General features: G+C 43.9%; 1 protein-coding gene across 5 annotated transcripts in view; it reads right to left on the bottom strand.

The window, feature by feature from the left end:
- KCNAB1 (potassium voltage-gated channel subfamily A regulatory beta subunit 1) overlaps positions 1 to 19,714 on the bottom strand; it is a 415,847-nt gene that overhangs the window by 72,955 nt on the left and 323,178 nt on the right. For all 5 annotated transcript variants that reach the window (XM_025912884.2, XM_025912881.2, XM_025912882.2 and 2 more), the window contains exons 3-7: positions 13,992 to 14,029; positions 9,472 to 9,551; positions 6,890 to 6,934; positions 3,062 to 3,106; positions 1,002 to 1,045 (exon numbers count right to left, since the gene is read on the bottom strand). In XM_025912884.2, coding sequence (XP_025768669.2) covers positions 1,002 to 1,045; positions 3,062 to 3,106; positions 6,890 to 6,934; positions 9,472 to 9,551; positions 13,992 to 14,029 — 252 coding nt within the window. The remainder of the gene's footprint in view (positions 1 to 1,001; positions 1,046 to 3,061; positions 3,107 to 6,889; positions 6,935 to 9,471; positions 9,552 to 13,991; positions 14,030 to 19,714) is intronic.

Here is a 19,714-nt window from a genome sequence, read left to right as displayed (position 1 = left end):
CACCCAAAACCTAGTATGTAGATATTCACAGCAGTATTATTCATAAGTCAAAAAATGAAAACAACCCAATGTACATCAACATGAATGGATGTAACAAAATGATGAATGGATAAACAAAATGAGGCCTATCCATACAATGGAATCTTATTTGGCAATAAAAATGATACGTTATGATACACGTTACAACATGAACATTATGCTAAGTGAAAAAAGCTAGTCACAAACTATTACACATTATATGATCTCATTCATATAAAATATCGAGAATTGGCAAATTTATAGAGACAAAAGTAGATTAGTGGTTACTTGGGGCTGTGGAGGAGGGTAGAGAGAGGGTGGGAACTGACTGCAAGTGGGTACTAGGAATTAGGAAATTTTTTAAATTGAATTTACAGTGATGGTCACACAACTCTGTTATGCTCAGAACCAGTGAATTGTACACTTTAAATGGGTGGACTTTTATGTTATATAAATTATATCTCAATTAAAACCTTTTAGAAAGTCTTAGGGAAGTGTTTTATTAATGTCAGCCTGGCTGTAAGGGAGAAGAGTTCTAGAAAATTTGCCCTTTTTCTTTGTGTTCTATTGTCTTCTCTGTATCACCACACTCCTACATTAAACCCCAGAGAGATTGTGGTTGATTATGATTCTTTTTATGGAAATTCCTCCCACCCCCCGCCGCAATGGTTTTTTTTTTTTTTTTTTTTTTTTTAACATTTATTTATTTTTCGGACAGAGAGAGACAGAGCATGAACGGGGGAGGGGCAGAGAGAGAGGGAGACACAGAATCGGAAACAGGCTCCAGGCTCTGAGCCATCAGCCCAGAGCCCGACGCGGGGCTCGAACTCAGGGACCGCGAGATCGTGACCTGGCTGAAGTCGGACGCTTAACCGACTGTGCCACCCAGGCGCCCCCGCAATGGGTTTTGAACCCTTTTGGCTGATACCTTTCTGGAATCAGCAGCCCACAAATGAAGATAAAATGGAAGCAGCTGTACCTACCTTCGATAATATGTTTTCTTGACAGCCCTCTTTCCGTTTCAGCTCTAACAAGAAAGAAAAGCAAATGACTTTGAGTGGGGGTGTGCTTTCTCTTTCAAATTACTGTTTCAAAAGTACAGAGGAATACTCATTCTAGATTGAATTGCTAATTTTATACCCTGTTCTTGGCCAATTCTGTACCGCAGGCTGAGGAGAGAAGGCTGGTGGGCAACACACTGAGCCCCTTTTCTTTGGAGATCCAGGTGATGAATTAACCATGACGCTCATCACACAATATTAATAACTCAGCCATACACACCCCATCCACATATAACGTGACACACAGCTCAGCCTTCCTACCTTGCTCTTAATCAATCCCCCCCAAAAAAACACCTTGACATAAGTTTGTGAGCTACTGATAACATTAGCTTTTCTGAGAAGGTAAGCAAATTTGGAAGTGCCTTTTGACTTTCAAAAGAAATCTAATTACTTTCTGTTAAAATGTGACGCAAGTCTTTCTTACATCAGTATCCTGAGAAGACAAACATTTAACCAGGACTTTTGTCTTCTCAGACAAGCTTCAAGATCTGGCCAATTAGAAAGAAATACGGTCCTTGTGTTTCAAAGTATTCATGAAATGTTTCTTCAATGTCAATACCTTTGGCATCCTCTTTTTAAAACACACTAGTTTACTCTTTGCCTTTGGTGATGTTTTATCTTTTATAAAAACATTGACTATTATTGTAGGTAGTACTCTACTACGTAATGGCTCTTGCAGATTATCTTACTCTCTGTTGCTTTCTAAAGCATAGGCAAGGTTTTAAGTACTAAAACCTCTGCACTAAGCAACAGCTACACGAATCAGGGCACAGACAATGTAAATCTGTATTTCTCATGGGCACCACGTTGCTTTATTTTTATATAGGTTCCGGTAGTAATAAAAATCTAAATTCCATCTTTCTGTCTTCATAGTCATCATAAACAGACTCAAAAACAGTAATAAAATATGAGTGTGTATGTGTACACATACACATTTTGATTAGAAGACTCCAAAGGAGAAGTCCTCTGTGTCCAATTGTAACTATTCCCTCTCAATTATAGGGAGGCAAATAAGATTTGGTTGGTTTGTGTTTGTTTTTGTTTCTTTGTTAAGACTCCATAGTTGTGATTTCTACAAAAAGGTATATGAGACAGCTTGCTGTTTTCTTACATGTGTGTCAAAAAGGCCAGACTTCTAAGTTCTGTTGAATCATGTAAGTACCAGTTCAAACACCAGTAGATTCATCAGAGGCCAATTCATCTTGTGAAAATTGTTTGCATCCTACAACAGAGAAAGGACCTCTCTTTCATTTGCCTGCCAGTGAGTGATATAGTAGCTTCTGTTATTCTCCAAAAGGCCGTCCTTTTGATCAACACGTTTGGAGCCTTCTGCAAAAATGACCAGAGACGGGGGCGCCTGGGTAGCTCAGTTGGTTAGGAGTCCCACTTCGGCTCAGGTCATGATCTCACAGTTCGTGAGTTCGAGCCCCGCGTCGGGCTCTGTGCTGACAGCTCAGAGCCTGGAGCCTGCTTCACATTCTGTGTCTCCCTCTCTCTTTGCCCCTTCCCTGCTCATGCTGTGTCTCTCTCTGTCTCAAAAATAAATAAACATTAAAAAAAAATTTTAAAAAAATGACCAGAGACATACACGTGGGGTCAGAGAAGATATTTTCATCTTTGCATTCCATGGAAGTCTCTGACTTTTGGCAGATTTGAGTAGATTTTCTCCTGTGATGCTATGTGCTTATTTTCTTTTCCCAAAATTTGAACTCTATTTTGGAAATGGTTCTTAGAATGAGGTTGGTATTTGAAAATCTCCATGCATCACTTAGTAACAAGTGACCACTAACTTTCTTTGGGGCATCTTGCTAACATTGAATCCTAGGCTAATTGCCATTTCCTTCAGGGCAGGAAAAATACTCTTTCTCTCCAATCCAATTAATTTTAGTACATTAGACGTAAAATGGTTGCCCAAAAGGATAAAAGCATGAGCTACTAGTTGTCTCCTGTCAAGTAGGGAAAAGAAAAGGTATTTAACTTACTTTCCACCCCAGTAGAGTTTGGTTGTTATGACCAGGCTGGACCTCCTGTACGTTAGACAAACACACACAGAGAAATATTAAGTAAATTGCTGGTTATTGTACTGAGTTAGGATATTATAGCATTGGAAAGAATTTATCGTACCTCCCATTTAAAAAAAATTGGTAAAGTGGTAAATCTGTTCATTCGTGTCACTGAAATATGGGGACAAGGGGAAGGTGGTGAGTGGGGATGTGAAGTCAGATCCTAGGCAAAGAGGTTGAAGGGAAGTGACCTATACTTGGAGGGATAGGAGAAGGAGGCTGTGACACAAGCCACCGGTTCAGGGGTGGGGGGGAGGTGGTGAAGAGGGTGAGTGGTAGGCATGGAGGGGCAGAAATGGTAAATGAGAGGGTGAGTGAACTGGCATAAAGGATGGATTGCTTTAGTAGCACCAGCTAATACTTATTTAGCATCTGACATAACGTTGATTGAACGTGAGTTTTCCTGGGGCTAAATCCACCCTCTGCCAAGGACCACGGGCCCTAGTGGCTCTGAGTTATTATGCTTTCCAACCATCACATTCACAGGCAGGAACTGATTGCATGGAAATATGAATGATAAAGTAAATTATAATAATCAATAAATAGGGATAAAATTTCTTTGAGTGTCCTATTAAATGGAAATGTTATTTTAGGAAAACAGTGCTAAAATTTTTAACGCGAGGTTTTAACCACTTTACTCCTAAGGGAATGAACTGCGGAAATCTTGTCAGCAAGCTAATTGCCTTCTCAAAACCACACACAGGGCAGGAAATGGCAATCGTCTCATCATGATGGTGGAATAAGAAACATGTCTTGAGACCTACAGCCATATGATTTAAAATCGGGAGGCAGATCTCAGTATAATTCAGTTTCTCCAAGTATGTAATTCAATTGAACTGGTCTAGGAAAAAAAATCCTTTGAGATTCAAAGGTTAAGACCGAACTTTGGGACTATTTGAAATAAGGCATTCATAATTCCATCAGCTGTAGAGCTGATGCCCTGGGGCCCGCAGGTATGAGAGCCCCGTAAGATTAATGATAACCAATGGGGAACAAGGGTGACAATTCCGACAGCTTAGCTGCAACAAGAAAAATTTGTAGGAAATGTCAGCAACCCCATCCCACTGAAGTTAATTCCCTGAAAAGTAATTTGAATCACTGTAATGGAAGCTCTACAGATACACGCATCTGGAGATTACACACCGCAGAAGGGCTGATGTACTTTCCAGGTTCATCCATCAACCTCACGATACCTAGTGTAGCGGCAATCTGCCCCGGGGGAGCCAGATCTCTGTTAGCAAACATTTTCACAGCTTCAACAAAAGGCTGGATGGAATATTATAAAAAATTAATGCAGTCCTCCAGATTATTCAGAGAGGCTGCATACTCTATGCAAATACCATCATGGACTTCTGTTTTCAAGGTTAAGCCTTCTGGAAAACGTTTGGGTGACACGGGTGTGCACACTAACATGTAGGCTCAAAGAGCAAGAATAGACAGCAACCTGGCAGATGACCAGTGACCATCATGGAGGCATTTCCAGCAACTCTTCTGAGTTGGTGGAGAACGATAATGTGAGTATTTTATACCGATATAGCACAACTTTCAAAATACTCTGGCATACTTTATCTCACTTTCACAGTACAGCACTTCATGAACAGTTACGCCGTCCATTTTGCAGGTGGGGAAACTGAGACTCAGAGAGGTGAAGTAGCTGGCACAGTGGGCAAGTGGTGGTCCTGGGACTAGAAGCCAAGTATGCCAGTTGAAATTGCTTTTATAGACTCCGTACTAGGATGATACGGTCTATCTTTCCACCAGCCTTGTAGGGGCAGCTGTGTGCTGATTTCAATATTCTGTAGCATGGTGACAGCTTGGGTTTTTATTTGCAAGACTGAAAGGCAGTTTGTAAAAAAAAAAAAAAAAAAGAGGGGCGCCTAGGTGGCTCAGTTGGTTGAGCGTCTGACTTCGGCTCAGGTCATGATCTCACCGTCCGTGAGTTCAAGCCCCGCGTCAGGCTCTGTGCTGACTGCTTAGAGCCTGGAGCCTGTTTCGGATTCTGTGTCTCCCTCTCTCTCTGACCCTCCCCCGTTCATGCTCTGTCTCTCTCTGTCTCAAAAATAAATAAATGTTAAAATAAATAAATAAATAAATAAATAAATAGAAAAAAAAAGAAAAAAAAACCCATGTTAATCCGTTTTCCTGTAGGTGTATAATAGGCTCTGCAAACTGTGGAGAGTGATGGTTAGGTGCCCTCCGGGTGTTGAGGGGAAAGAGCTCCTGCACTGATGTTCCCCTCCTTCCTCAGGTGCTCTGTCAGCCTACACCTCGCTGCACAGCTCACCAGGGCTGTTAGTGGGCTCATCTCTAGGGTCTCTGTTTTGGGTTGAGTTGTGTCCCCTAAAAAGACATGTTAAAGTCCTAGCCCCCAGTAGTACCTCAGAGAGTGAGCTTATTTGGAAATACGATCATTACAGATGTCATTAGTTAAATTAAGATGAGGTGATGAGGTTAAACTGGAGTAGGGTGAGTCCTTAATCCAATATGACTGGTGTCCTTTTAAGAAGATGCACAGACACACATGAGGGGAGGACGCCATCTGATGACGGAGGCAGAGGTTGAGCGCAGGCCCAAGATTGCCCACAAAAGCCAAAAGCTAGGAAGGGGCAAGGGAGGGTTCTATCCAGACTTACAGAAAGAGCAGGACACTGCTCAAACCTTGATGTTGCACTTCTGGCCTAGAGAACTATGAGAGAACACATGTCTCAAGCCAGCACTTTGTTCCAGGAGCCCTAGGGAAGTGATTTGGGCGGTGATGGACGGACCAGCCTTGTGAGTGGGAAGGTTACTCAGGCAAGGTGGAGGACTGGGCGGGAATATGAAGATTCTTCCATATTTAAGGGTGAATATCGTTTTTTCCTAATCCCCTTACAATCCCTGGAGTGGGGGAGGAGGAGAAAGAAGGGGGAGAAAGTAGGTCATCGAACTTCTTTTGTTCACATCTCCATAAACTTCTGGGTCTCCATTTCCACTAATACTACAGAGCTGTTGTTTATTTGGCCAATGGCAAATCTGCCAGAGCAGAAGAGGACCCAGACTTGCTCCGTGGTCTTTGCCTGATTCTGTACTCCTGCCGGGGAAGAAGTGGCTGTCATGGTTGACACACATAGTGAAATGGAGGGGGATTGCCGCCCCACGCCCCACAGAGGCGGCGTTCCTCTTTACCACTGGATACGGACACCATGGAATGGGATGCAACCCCTCAAGGACAGCAGATGAAGCACTTCCCTGAACGCCCAGATAATAGGGCTCCTGGCACACATCAGAGGCGCGGGCTAATTGTGTTCAGATAAGAGAGCTTTGTGGTATTTATCACAAGGACTTCTCTTTTCATCACTTCTTTGCATCCAGAGTTGTCAATAAGATGAACAGTGAACATAAGTACATGTATATAATCAGCTTCCTATCAGCTGTCTTTCTTCACCAAATTATCACAAACAGTGGTGAGAAACCATGGAAATACCCCTTTCTTTTATGCATGAGTATCTCATGAACCTCCCCTCCTCTCTGCTCAACCCCATGGGAAGTCATTGTGATCAATGACTAGTCAATACTTACTAAAGCACAAATAATGAACTTGTTAGTATTTATTTCCAAACCACTATAAATCGTTTCTTTACCAAAAATTGACTTTTTTTTTTTGACAGCCTTTTGTTTAGTTGTCATGCAATTTTATTTTTCCTTCTCTGGGACAAAATAATAACAGTCTTTTGAAAGAGAAGTACATGATTATGGTGAATGCATTACCTCCAGCCTTTCTTCTTGATGATGCTCCCCAGAATCACTTCAGCCCTGGAAGGGAAACAGATAATAGCTCAGGATACAATGTCCTGGAAACACAAGAGTCAATCCAAAAACACAAGAGCCATTCGTTGTTTGAACTCTCAGTGCCTACATGTCCTGAAAATAGAAGCTGCTCTCGGCTAGTAGCACAGTTTCCGCTGTTTCTGCTTGTGCCTGCAGAATCCTGCTCCTGGAGCATTCCAGAAGCACCTGCCAAATCCTGACACACTGGCAGGAGACCGCCTGTGGTCCTGATACTAAGAAACAACACAGTCACTTGGCAGTTCGGTGCTTTTGAACCGCTGATCCCATTTATAAATATCCTGCTTGGCGGAGTCCAGTGGGAGTCAAGGTTACCCTTCTAATTGCTGTGGTTTTCAATTGTGACCAGGGAGGACAATGAGACCTTGTCCTATTTAGATAGAAAATACGGATTCCCTGGAGATCTTGCAGGATGAAAAAACAAACAAACAAACAAACAAACAAAGCAAGCAAACAAAACAAACCATGTAGGTGTTTCGATGTCCCAAAGGCTAGGGCTGCAGATGCAGTGGCCCACATAGAGAATGTCCTGGGTTCTAGTGACAAGTGTTGCCACAGAAGGAAGGTGCAGGGAGATGTAGAGAAGTGTTCTTCCCGCCCCTACAGTGGGTCGTGGAGAGGTACAGCGAAGACATCTCTGCTGTCTTCTCCCCTCCACCTACCTGAGCCAGGACCCAAGGTTAAGGAGACTGAAGTTTTATTGTAGGTCCCTCCCGGTCAGATCAATGTTGTAAGAAGCAGGTGGGCTCTCAGAGGCTTTGTGAATGGGGACGTCAATGGAATTAGCACTTTTTTTATTGGGGTCCTATAGATGGGGAATCGTCACTAAACACTGTTTATCTTAGCTGAAAGTTCTGTCTGTGTTGGAGTGCCCAGCCTGGCATTAACCATGCTGCAGGGTAGCTATGGAGCATGTTCCAGACAGACATGCAGGGAACGTTACACCAGTGTTCTCTTCCCCAGCCCTCTGTTTCTGACACTGTCTTTTGCAACTTTGCATTTCATAGCGGGAACCTAGCTCAGTTGCACACTGGACAGTCAGTCAGTAATTAACCAGGACTATCAATCATAGTAGAAATACAAACAGGACTTCCCTTTTCCAACCTTAGCAGGATTCAACAAAAGAAGAAAACACTGAGAAAGGCTCAGATGTGGGAAGGAGGAAGGCCTTATCAATTGTATTTCCTCTCTTTGGACTCAACAGAAAACATCAGGGACGTGGGCTCTGAACTTCCCCGATCGTCCTCAAACATAGATCTGCCGTTGAGAAGGAGGAAACCACGCAAGGACAACACAGATCGGGCAACGATGAACCTGATTCCGCAAGTCCAGCAGTTTGATTGTGCTCCTCGCCTGGAAGAAGGTGCTGGGGAGTGAGGCCTGTGGAGGATTAGGCGCCACAGTCCTGGTAGAAAATGGCAGAGCTGCTCAAACAGTTCTGGGAGCTACGTGAGTCAGTCTGTCCGTGTTGGCAGCAGGTGGCCAAGGTGTGCCAGTTCTGCTCTGAGACGTGCTTCTCGCGCCAGGACGTAGAGGGCATGAACCTTGAGGTCTCCCCAAGGGCACATTCCCCACATGGTGTGACGAGCAGTGAGCCCAGTGTCAGAGCCCGGAACCTGTTCTCAGGTCCGTGGGAAGGTTGTAGTTGGTGTGGCTTCTCCAGCAAGGCCCTTTTGCAGTCCTCTCTGTCCTCAGAATGGGGTCTGAAACGCCCTCTCACAAGGTATAGTAAATTTCTTGGCATCTTTGAGGACCCCTCCTTTAATCTCTGATCTACTTGTGATGCTAGGTGGAGGGATGGGCCTGCAGACAGGAAAAGCAGTCCCTGGTTCCCTGCAGAGAGGACATCCCAGTTTCCCTGAAGGGTTGAGTAACTACGAGACATGGTTACGAAATAGCAAGACTAGCTTTTGAACAACTACACTGGAATCTGCTCCTTTATTTCCTCACTCCTATATCCAACTAATACTTCTTTAAAAAAAAAAATGTTTATTATTTATTTGGAGGGGGGGGGGAAGGGACAGAGGGAGACAGCGAGAGAGAAGGAGAGAGAGAATCCCAAGCAGGCTCTGCACTGTCAGCACAAGGCCCAACACGTGGCTTGAACTCACAAACCGTGAGATCATGACCTGAGCCAAAATCAAGAGTCGGACACTTAAGTGACTAAGCCACCCAGGCATCCCTCCAACTAACATTTCTTGATCTTCACTGCCACCACTCTGGTCCCAGCCGCCTCTGCCCCTCAGGAAGGCTATGGCAATTGTTTTCAGTCCATTCTTCATACAGGGGTCAAGGATAGGAAGGTTTGGGGCAGGGGGGGCAGAAGGGGCCAGAGGCAGCCAATATCCCCAGCTCTGGTGAAGGGGCTAGTGGAAGGGAGAAAAGCAACGCCACCAAAGCGTGTGGGAAGGGCAGACCCTTCTCACCAGCATGACAGCAATGGCCTGGGCAGATTCTTGGTGCCACAAATACCACGTGAGGGACACAAGGAGGCACTGACTCACTTTCCAGCAGCATAGACTTCAGCAGTATCGAAGAGATTAACCCCACTTTCGTAGGCAATTGTCATCAGCCGTTCGGCAACCTGCAAGAGGATGTAAAGGTCAGTCAGAAAAAAACAAATGTTTGCTAAACCTAGGAAGCAAGCAACGTTGAATCCTCTGGTGGTGTTTAAGAACACTGAAATGTCACTCCTTGTTTTTATCAGTCGTAAAACAATGAGAAAAAAAAAAAGAAGATTCTACCAGCATATATAGGATAAAAGTATCCTTTCCCTCAGACGTAGACTGGGCACTACGGGAGACTTCCTTCAGTGCAGGGATTAGTCAGCCCTCAGGAGCAGCGAGGTAAGGTGGATGGATTTGTGTTGCTCACTCTGCCCGGAAGATCTGGTCTGACAACATTCCCTGTGGTAGCATCATCTCTCTGACAAAGAGGGTCAGTTGTATCACCGGTGACTCCATTTCTCTTCTTCCTCCTTTCTCTCCAAGCTAATGGGTTTTGGCAGCTGGGTGACTCCTGACCTAAAAGCGTGTGCCTTTTTTCCTTGAGGCTTAGAGGACTGCTCTGACTAACCAGAGGCTAGACAGAGCCATGACTGTTGTAAAACTCACGCCACCCACAGCTCAGCAAAACCCCAGCCGCTGTCACAGAGCAACCAGCCAGCTGAATGGCAGCCGGGAGCCAGTAAGCACGCTGGCTTACTGGGTATCTGGAGCCCCCACCCGTCAGCCTGCAAATACACCTCCAAGCATCTCGTTCCTTCCTTTGTTCTGCTGAGTGCAAGGGGCAGGCGTGACAGAAGAGTACAGGCGTCGCTAGAGACAACAGCTTGAGGGAGAGCTAGAGAGGGATAGCAGTGGAGAGGGGACATTTTCCCATTTTGCTGCTAGACTTATGGGCCAACTGAAAAATTACACACCTCACAAATAATTAAAATTGATTTTTCCATTATGCTTTTGATTGTGGGCTAAGGGTGCTTCGTCAGCATTTCCAAGATAAACTGTTTTCCTGTTGTTTTTAAAATCGGCATATCAAGAAAATTATTAGGCTAGCAAAAAAGGGAGTCCATGCCAATCCTTTAGAGTAATAGCAGCAAAAATGTGATTACTGCTTTTAATTTGCTACCATTATGACATTTCCCCAAAGGAGAAATGGAAAGTTAAGACAAGTATAGTTTTTCCCATCGTGACTGCCCTACGTTTAAGGAATTACTGTGCTTGTATCGTATGTTATCCTCGTGTTATGTCACATCACATACTAGCGGATTATTATTGGGAAAGAGGCCTTATATTATCTAGAGAGCAATTTTAAGATAAGATAAGGAATCCTGGATGGAAATTTGGACTAAGTAATGGCTGAAATGTCTCCCAACCATAAAGTTTAAAGACCTGAATGTGAAAGAATGAAGTCACTGACTTAACAAAAACTGTTTTCTGGCCTTGAGTGTACCACTTACTGGATAAATGAACGTGGACAAGACCATTTGAGCTCTTTCCATTTCAGCTTTTTCATCTGCAAAATGAGGACAATTCTGTTCAGGACCTCCAGGTAGCCAACAGGCCTCAGTAGAAGTAGACACCTCCCTTCCAACGTGGCATGGCAGGCCTGAAAATAAGTGGTTCCAGGGAAGGTCATGTGACACCTTTGGGCCAATGAGATGCAGGGACAGATATGCTGAGGCTTCTGGCAACATCTTTCCATGTTCTTACAGGGTTTCTAGAAGAACACCTTTTTCCCTAGAGTTGCTGTTCTGAGTAAGGCTTAGAATTTCTGCAGCTGTCTTACTACCTGAGGAGGATGTTGCTATACGAAGGAACACAGGGCCTTCCCAGGGAATCCCTGGGAAACGCAGTGAGGCCACTGATGGAGTCCACCCTGAAGCTTGCCCTATATCTACACTTCTAGTATGAAAATCAAAATACTTTTCCCATACTGGTTGAACCAATTTGACTTGAATTTATTGTTACCTACAATTCAAGAAACGCTAACTAGCTTATAGGTAAGAAAATCTAAGTAAAACTCTGAAAGTTAAGTGCTATAAGGTATTATTATTTACAGGAGTAACATCTCTCCTGGCTTTATGATGAAGCCAAATCATCTTTGGGGGGCACCTCACGGAATTATGTATTGTGGTGTGTGGGTCCTTTTGATAATATCCCTGTCCAGTGGCTATTTAACACACAGGTGGATTCTCCCAGCAATAGGGATGTCATCACCTCCTGAAGCAGGACTCATGGTTGTGTCACTCAGCACATCACAACGTGGTCATTCTGGGATTCAAAATTTGTACCTGCTTTGTGCTGAGCTCACGTGAAGCAGAGAGAAGGCAGAAAAATCGGGAAGGTGTATTTATTGCTATTGGTCTGCATTTTTCCCACATGGAAATGGCTGAGCTCAGGCAAGTCAGCTGCTGGTGGGACTGTGGTCTCCCTGTACCTTCCTGTCTTCTCCTTGCTGGCATTCTCTCTGCAGGGACCTGAGGAAAGTCACAGCTCTTCTTTGGAAGGACACTAGCCATTTGTCTGGTCTGCATCTGAGGTGAGGGCCTGTGCAGCCATTCATGATAGTGTTATTGTGCAGTTTTTAGAACGGTAATTTTGAAATGATGTATTTCAGAGCTCAGCCTAGCACACTCTGACCTGGGCAAGCTGGGCTCGTGGTAGCAGAGAGCAGATGCTGTAAAGGGGAGGGCAAACGTGAAAGGGGAAATGGTGCCCTTAACGGTTGGCCCCTCTGCTCCTAAAGCGAAGATATTCTTGTCTGTTTCTCCTCTCAGTACTGTAACAGGAAGGAGAAGGTGCTGCACGTGCTGGATACGGTGGACTATTAATTTGAGATCCCCCTCCCTACCTGTCACCTACTTTCTATGTGACTTGAGCCTGTGGCCACTGTGTTGATATTTGTGGACTTGCCTCTGTGCTCCACACACCCTACCTGACGCCAGTCAGAAGGCCCCATAATGAACCCTGTGATGGCCACCCAGATCCTCCTTCAGAACAGAAGGACTTCTCCCCCTCACTGCTAGGAGTGTTGCCATCAGATGGCCTGCAGCTGTCGGTTCTCTGTGGAAATTGCACTTGGCTAAGCACGGTTGCCAAGCCCAAGGTGAGACCTGCTTCCCCGGGCGGCCTCTCTCCGATGACTGGTCAAACAAAGGATACAAATGCTCAGTCCTCTTGTCCCAACCTGGGACAAATTTGCAGGGCCATCTCAGCGTTGGGGCTCCCCATGGGGTCAGGTGTGGTCATTGTTGAGACTGCATCATGGCCCAACTTTCTAATAACGGTTCTGTATGCTAATCCCCAGTGCAGTCTGCCTTCCAAAGCATCCTCCCCGGGACAACCTCTCTGTGGCGACCTAGGCCCAATACTGGGGACATGCATTCAGACAGAGGAGAATGTGCAGATAAGACTCTGCCCCTCCCCGCCCCGAATCTGTTAAAAAAAAACACTGGTGACCTTGGGAGCTGTAGAAAAGACCCTCTGTTCCCCCGAGCTTCTCCTTAGGAATGATAGTAAGAACTACCTTTATAAAGAGCTGGTTCGGGGCCAGGCACCGGGCTGAACACTTCACAGGTATTGTCTCATTAATCTTAATCACAATCCTGCTGAGTAGGGGCTCTCCCCTGCATTTTATGGATGTGGCAACTGTTAGTAAATGTTAGTAAATCTGGTGGCAGAGTGGGCTGGATCCCACTGAGCATATCCACTCAGACATGCTATCCCAGACTCCTCAGTGGTGCGCAGGCAGGCAAAAAAGGATCAGAGGGACTTGAGGACAGTGTCCTTGGGGGGTTATTGCTGTTCAAGGCCTGCATGACTCACTTGTGCCAAAAAGACATTCCTTAAACGCGGTGATAAGAATATCACTTTGGTAAGCCCTGTTTTGAACGTACAAACCAAGATTTAAAGGAATTTTACAGTAAATAAACTATTACAGCTGCCATTATTGGGTGTCTGCTACCTACGAGTCAAAGGGCTATATAAACATCTCATATGTGGAACATGGTTAGTCCTTTCAACAAACCTCCAATGTAAACTTTATCATCCCACTTTACATCAGAGGGACTGAGGCTCAGAGAGGTTAGATTAACTTGTCCAAGCCAGGGTGACCAACTGTCTTTTTTTGTCCAGGACTGAGACATCCCATGCTAATAAGGCAAAGTTCCTGCAAACTAGAACCAGTTGGTCATGGTAGGTGGAGCTAAAACACACACACACACACGCACACACACCAGCAATGAAATCTTTCCATAAAGCTACTAAATATTAATTCCAAATTGGTTTGTTCTCTAACAATTGAACCTGCACATATAATAGATTGACAGCCTCAAGGGCTATTAATAGTCTAAATGTGAAAAATACAAGGAGAGAAAACTGAAAATAATCTTTGATTCAGTCTTAACCACTTCCCGTGATTGAAACATTATCCTTATAAAATGCCAGGACCCCAGGAAGAAGACTCCCACTGTACAGCTTTACATTTTCTTTGATCAGCAATATGGAAGCCAAAAGTAACTTACCTCATCTGAAATTTGACCTCCAAATGTCACCCATGTTCCTAGAAAATAAATATTTGCACATTATTTATGATCATTTTTCTCTTTAAAAATTATTTATTTACTTATTTATTTATTTTAAGAGAGACAGAGAGAACAACTGGGGGAGTGGCAGGGAGAGAGAGGAGGAGCGAGAGAATCCCAAGCGGGCTCCACATCGTCAGCACGGAGCCCATTGTGGGGCTCAAACCCATGGACCGTGAGATCATGACCTGAGCCAAAACCAAGAGTCAGATGTGTAACTGACTGAGCCATCCAAGGTATGGAACATTTTTCTAATATTATATAATATTATATATAATTTTTCTTGCAACAGGGCTACTTTAGTTGGTTGTTCACAAAGGTATCTGGATAAGGGGCACACGGGGTGCCTGGATGAAATCCAGCCGCCCTCCTCCCCTCGGGAAATACTCCAGCAGGGGTCTGCATCCCTCTGGAGGAAGGGCTGTCTTTCTTCACTTAAAGGCCCCATCTATGCTATGGCAGCCCTGTCCTACAAAACGCTTTTTCTTCTGCTACAGGACCATGAAGGCTAGTGTGCAAGAGTGCAGGGCAACCAAACCCATTTTGGCTACACATGCATTGTCGCAGAAGCCACCAATTCAGAAGGCACAAGGGAAAAGGTACACGAGGCCACCATTTCTGAACATGAAGGTGAGACCTTGCGTTATGGTTCTTCCCTTCTTTACCCCCAACAAAGGACTCTGTTTTGTGTTCCCTATTACTTTTCCAAAGGAATCCTCTCAGATGTCCTTCCTCTCCATGCTTTCAAGCCCCAAAAGGTGACACTTAAGCACCTTCTCTGTTTGAGCCTGTTACTCCAGGGTGGAAATCTCCATTGGTTTGGGGATGGAGTCAAGAGCTGGAGTGAGGACTGGGAAGGCAGGGCGAGAGAGGCATAATCAGCAGCCAAAGATCTGCATTTAAAAGCAAGAGGGGGGCACCTGGGTGGCTCAGTTGGTTAAGCTCTGACTTTGGCTCAGGTCATGATCTCACGGTCTGTGAGTTCGAGCCCCGTGTCAGGCTCTGTGCTGACAGCTCGGAGCCTGACGCCTGCTTGGGATTCTGCATCTCCCTCTCTCTGTTCATTCCCTGCTTGCACACGTTCTCTCTCTCTCAAAAATAAATAAAGATTAAAAGCAAGAGGGAAGCAGACTTAGTGGGCTCTCCCCACACCAGTCTACAGTCACCGCAACCATTCATTCCCTCTTTGATCCATTTTTTGTCTTTAGCCCGAATTGCATGCCTGGCAAAGGCATTGCACCCAAATGCTGGGGACAGTGAGATGATCGACCTAGTTCCTCCCTCTCAGGAGCTCACAGTTGACAATAGCACAAGGCTAAACCCAGGCGAACACAAGGCAGGAAGGGAGGGAGTGTTCTACTAGACTGGTGGGAGGTGGCAGTCAAGAAAGACTTCTTGGAAGAGGTGACATTTTGGTTGAGCTGCACGGGAGGTTACTGAATGATGAAGGAAGGAACAGGCATTCCCGGGGAAAGCCAGAGGGCAGAAGCATCAGTGTGTGCTGACAAGCTGTGGCGGGCCATTCCACAGAGTGAGGAGACGTGATGCAGACAGGCAGGGGGGCAAGAACAAGAGCCAGGGCACAAGTGGCATGTGTGGGGCATACAAAGACATGTGTCTGAAATCTTTGGTTCTGCATTTCCTAACAGCGAGAGCCCCCATGCTCACACCTCACAAATGGTCACAGGAATCCGAGAAACGTGTATACTTTGATCTCTGATCATTTCATAAGCTTCCAAGACAGTTTTATCATCCCTACTTCCAGATAAGGAATCCAACATCAGTCAATCTATTAAGTGAAATATGCAGGACTCCCCAGACAGGCCTGGCTTCAAGAAGGGTATCCTTTCCATTGCATCGCGCGGCCTCATGAGAATACTTCCGAATTAATTACCGCATTTTGATTCCACACTCCACAGAAACACGCCGATATCTTCAGACCTTTTCTCTTCTTTGTTCTCAGGGACTATGAATTATTTTCCTGTCCCACCCTCCATCCCCGGAGGTTCCAAATGCTTGCAGACTTGTTGTGTCTGGCTAGAACAATGTCAACCTGCTTGGTATTTTAATACATTTTGAATAAGGTACCATTATTTAAATAATTAGGAAATTTTCCTTTAAAATGTCTGATTTCCAGCTTCTCTGAACCACAGAAGACTAGTGTCCCCACAAGGCAGACATGCCCTGAACAGTGCCCTCTGTGTAAGGGTTATGCCCTCCCTAGGTAGCGAGCACCCACACACCTTCCTTTGCATCCAACATTGGAATCAAATAGCAGTTATTTACTACTACACATTTACTGCTATTTTTCTTACTGTAAAATTAAGAAAAAGATGAGCTTGTGCATCTTCTAAAAAAGAGAGTTGAGTATAAAAAAAGAAAGATAGGAGCGCACTTGTTGTGGGGGTTGGAGGGGTTGGATGCGAAGAATATCCAAACAGAGAATGTGCGCCCAGAAAAATTACAACTTAAGGCACCATAATAAAACCAGCCATGATGGGTGCACAGAAAAGATGGGCGCTGAAAAATTTAATGGATTGAAGAAATGGTCGCGTGTGTTTTCCAACAAGAAGAAAATAAGCGATCTCCTGTGAAATGTAATTCTCTATTAAAGAAAAAAATCGCCTGGGCATCAAAACCTTTTTACAGACAAATGCTTTTATAAGAGTTTCTTTTGAGTGCAGCAGAAGTCCAGAGCATAAACAAGCTTTGCAAACGTTAGTGTAACCAGAAACATTGTAGCTCAGCATGTTCAAAATAGGGTTGAGAACTTTCAGGGTAAGTTCAGTCACTGGTGGTACTTTCTACTGTAGCAAAAGAGAACGTGGATGTAAGAGCAGACCTTGAGCTGTATTTATTTGTGATGCCGGGAGAATTTTGGAGGGGTCTGAGAACTTTTAGACAAGGAGTCCCTGAAAGGCAAAACATCGGGAAATGGCTTCTGTGGTACTGAGAAAGGTCTCAGACCAATGGAGGTAGAACACACTATTCCCAGCTATGAGTGTTACCGCAAGACGAGGCTCCCGCAGAGGGGAGGGCTGATGTTGGATCTTCAAGCAACAGATTGGAGGTGGCACTATTTTGTAAGGGCACTATACATAAGTCCATTAATTTCAGCACTCATTAGGAATTGCTTTGGGCTACAAAGCTGAAATGGGACAAGTAATTAGTACCACGGATTAGCTAGTCTTCTGTATCTTTGAGCAAAATCAGGTCAGTGTTGGGTTGATAAATTTGCTGGCTTACTTGTGCTGTGAAACTGAAAGAGATTTCTTATAACTGTTCATGTCATCAGAGGGAATAGTCCTAGCTCCACTCAGCAGCAAAGACTGGCCCAAAGTTGCAAGCTTCTTACTGATATTACAACCCATTTACACCTTTTGAATATTTCTCTACAGGGCTATTTGCAAGTATTTGTACAAAGGTCTCGTTTGTTTCTCTCAGTCCCTATCACGTAAGAATCTTTGGGAAATTCATTTGTTTAGGAATAATGTGGTCCACTTGCCCATGTTGAAATCAGTTTCCAGAAATGAAAATAATAGCTTGAAATTCATTTTCCACAACTGGGCCATTGAATACTGGCTTACAAACTTTATGAAAAGAAACCACCATTATTCAGCTTAACTTCCTTGGTTAATTTTTGATAGTACAAAAGAAGGGCTGTCATTTAAAATTCTCGAGCAATAGTACAAAATGGTACTGAAGACTGAATATGGTAATGTTGAAAACTGGGATTGCACACATATCTTGGAGATCACCTTACTGGTAACCATCATTTACAAAGATGTGATCCATGTTGGGAGAGCCTATGTTTAGAAGAAGCTTTATTCCAAAATAAATCTGAAAACAACTACCTACCACTCCCAGTTTAAGTATTTAAGGCTACATTCTATATATCATGGTGAAAAGGTATAGGGTCTGATTGACATTTTGGTTCAGAAGAAGTAGGTGTCACGCTTCCGATTTCAAATCAAAGCAGTAATGAATTATGAAAAAAAAAATAGCAATAAATGTTTTTCTTTTTCAGTTAGTTAAAACATCTTAATATAAGTAGAATATGGGCATCACATATATATTTACACTCAGTTACAGGCCTACACTATAACTTAGCAAAAACAGAGTTTGGTTCTATTTCGGGGACTTGGTTATTCTTATATTCAGCTTACTTAGTTCAGGTATGCTACCTCCCTGGTCCTTCAGACATTTCCTACCCATTTATCTTATAGTTATTTGCTGACAAACTTCTACATCTTTTACAAGGAAGTAAGCTATCTGAGGGTTAGGATTTTATTCCATTCATCTTATGTCCACAGCCCTAGAACAGAAGAAGTGAGTCAGTCCTTAGAGGATGGTCAGTAAGTTTTGGTGAAATTGGATGTAATTGCCTCTTTGCTGGTAATCTACAAAAATACTGGGATAGTTTCCCACCAAACAAACATGTTTGTTTTGACTTATAGAAACATGAGTAATGCTTGTCAACAGCTCTTCTAGTCCTTGGGTGATTGATATATTTCTCCCTGACCCCAGGAGCCCAGCTAGCCAGGCCCCCTCCTGGAGAAGGGCAAGGGAAGGCCCTTCTCCCTGGCTGCAGGGCCTCCAGTGAGGAGGGGGTGACCCAGTGCAGGCAGAGTTCACCAGCCACCCCCAATGAAGACCTACCACTTACAAATAGGGTGAATTCCTTTCTGATGGGGAGCTATCAAGCAGCATCCTTCAGACAGGAGAATGCTGCTTGTACGATTTTATTCTTTACTGCTCCTCTCCAGAAAATATAAGGTGGTTTATTAGTTAATGTCATTCTCAGAAACCCTCTGTGACAAGTTTCTTAATCATTTTTCTGCTTCTAATGAGAACATGCCTTCTCGAGACCTAGAATGGTGTATGATTACTTCACTGTGAAATCTTAAATTAGTGGGATGTTACTTAGAAGATAATTTTACTAAACTGACACTTGTTATTTCTAACCTTTTACAAGCAGAGTATAAAGAGAACTTTGAACTGTTATTATGTCTTCTGATGAAACTCCTTGATACATCAAGGAACATATGCTTTGAAAATCTGTTTGTATCCGGAGCACACAGCTACGATGGCATAGAAAAATTACTGAACTGTAAAAAAAAGAAAAGAAAACTTCCTTTGCACATGTATCCACGCACACACATGACCACACACACACTCTATCTTGGTTACTTGGTTGCTTTGCTGGTGGTTTACAGGGTAATTGCTTCTTGTTATTCATTCAGGAAACATGTTTATCATTTAAATAACCTCCTTGCTTGAGTAGGCAGAGATATTTCGACATTTAGAATGTAATAATGTTTTCAAGTAGGCTGCCTCCCTTTAAAATATACATCATCCTAGTGCCCTCATTACAAGCAGGATATTAACATTGGTACAGTTAAATTGTAGACCCTTTCTGAAGTTCAGTGTCTATTTCTGTCCCAGCGTCCTACACAGGATCCAGCATTGTATTTAGGCATCACCTCTCCTTGGTCTCCTCTGATCTGTGACAGCTCTTGAGTCTTCCCTTGTCTTTCACGACCTTGATGTTTCTCAAGAGTCCCAATCAAGTACTTGTAGAATGTCCCTCAATTTGCGTTTGAGTCACTTTAAAGTTACAGATTTGGTGACCTCCTTTTCTATATTGCAGTTTGACCTGCTTA

Source organism: Puma concolor, chromosome C2, assembly GCF_028749965.1.
Source record: "Puma concolor isolate L17-30 chromosome C2, mPumCon1.1.hap2, whole genome shotgun sequence".
Classification (NCBI taxonomy): Eukaryota; Metazoa; Chordata; class Mammalia; order Carnivora; family Felidae; genus Puma; species Puma concolor.
The sequence above is the reverse complement of the archived record's forward strand: the minus strand, read 5'-3'. Positions and strand labels throughout refer to the sequence as shown.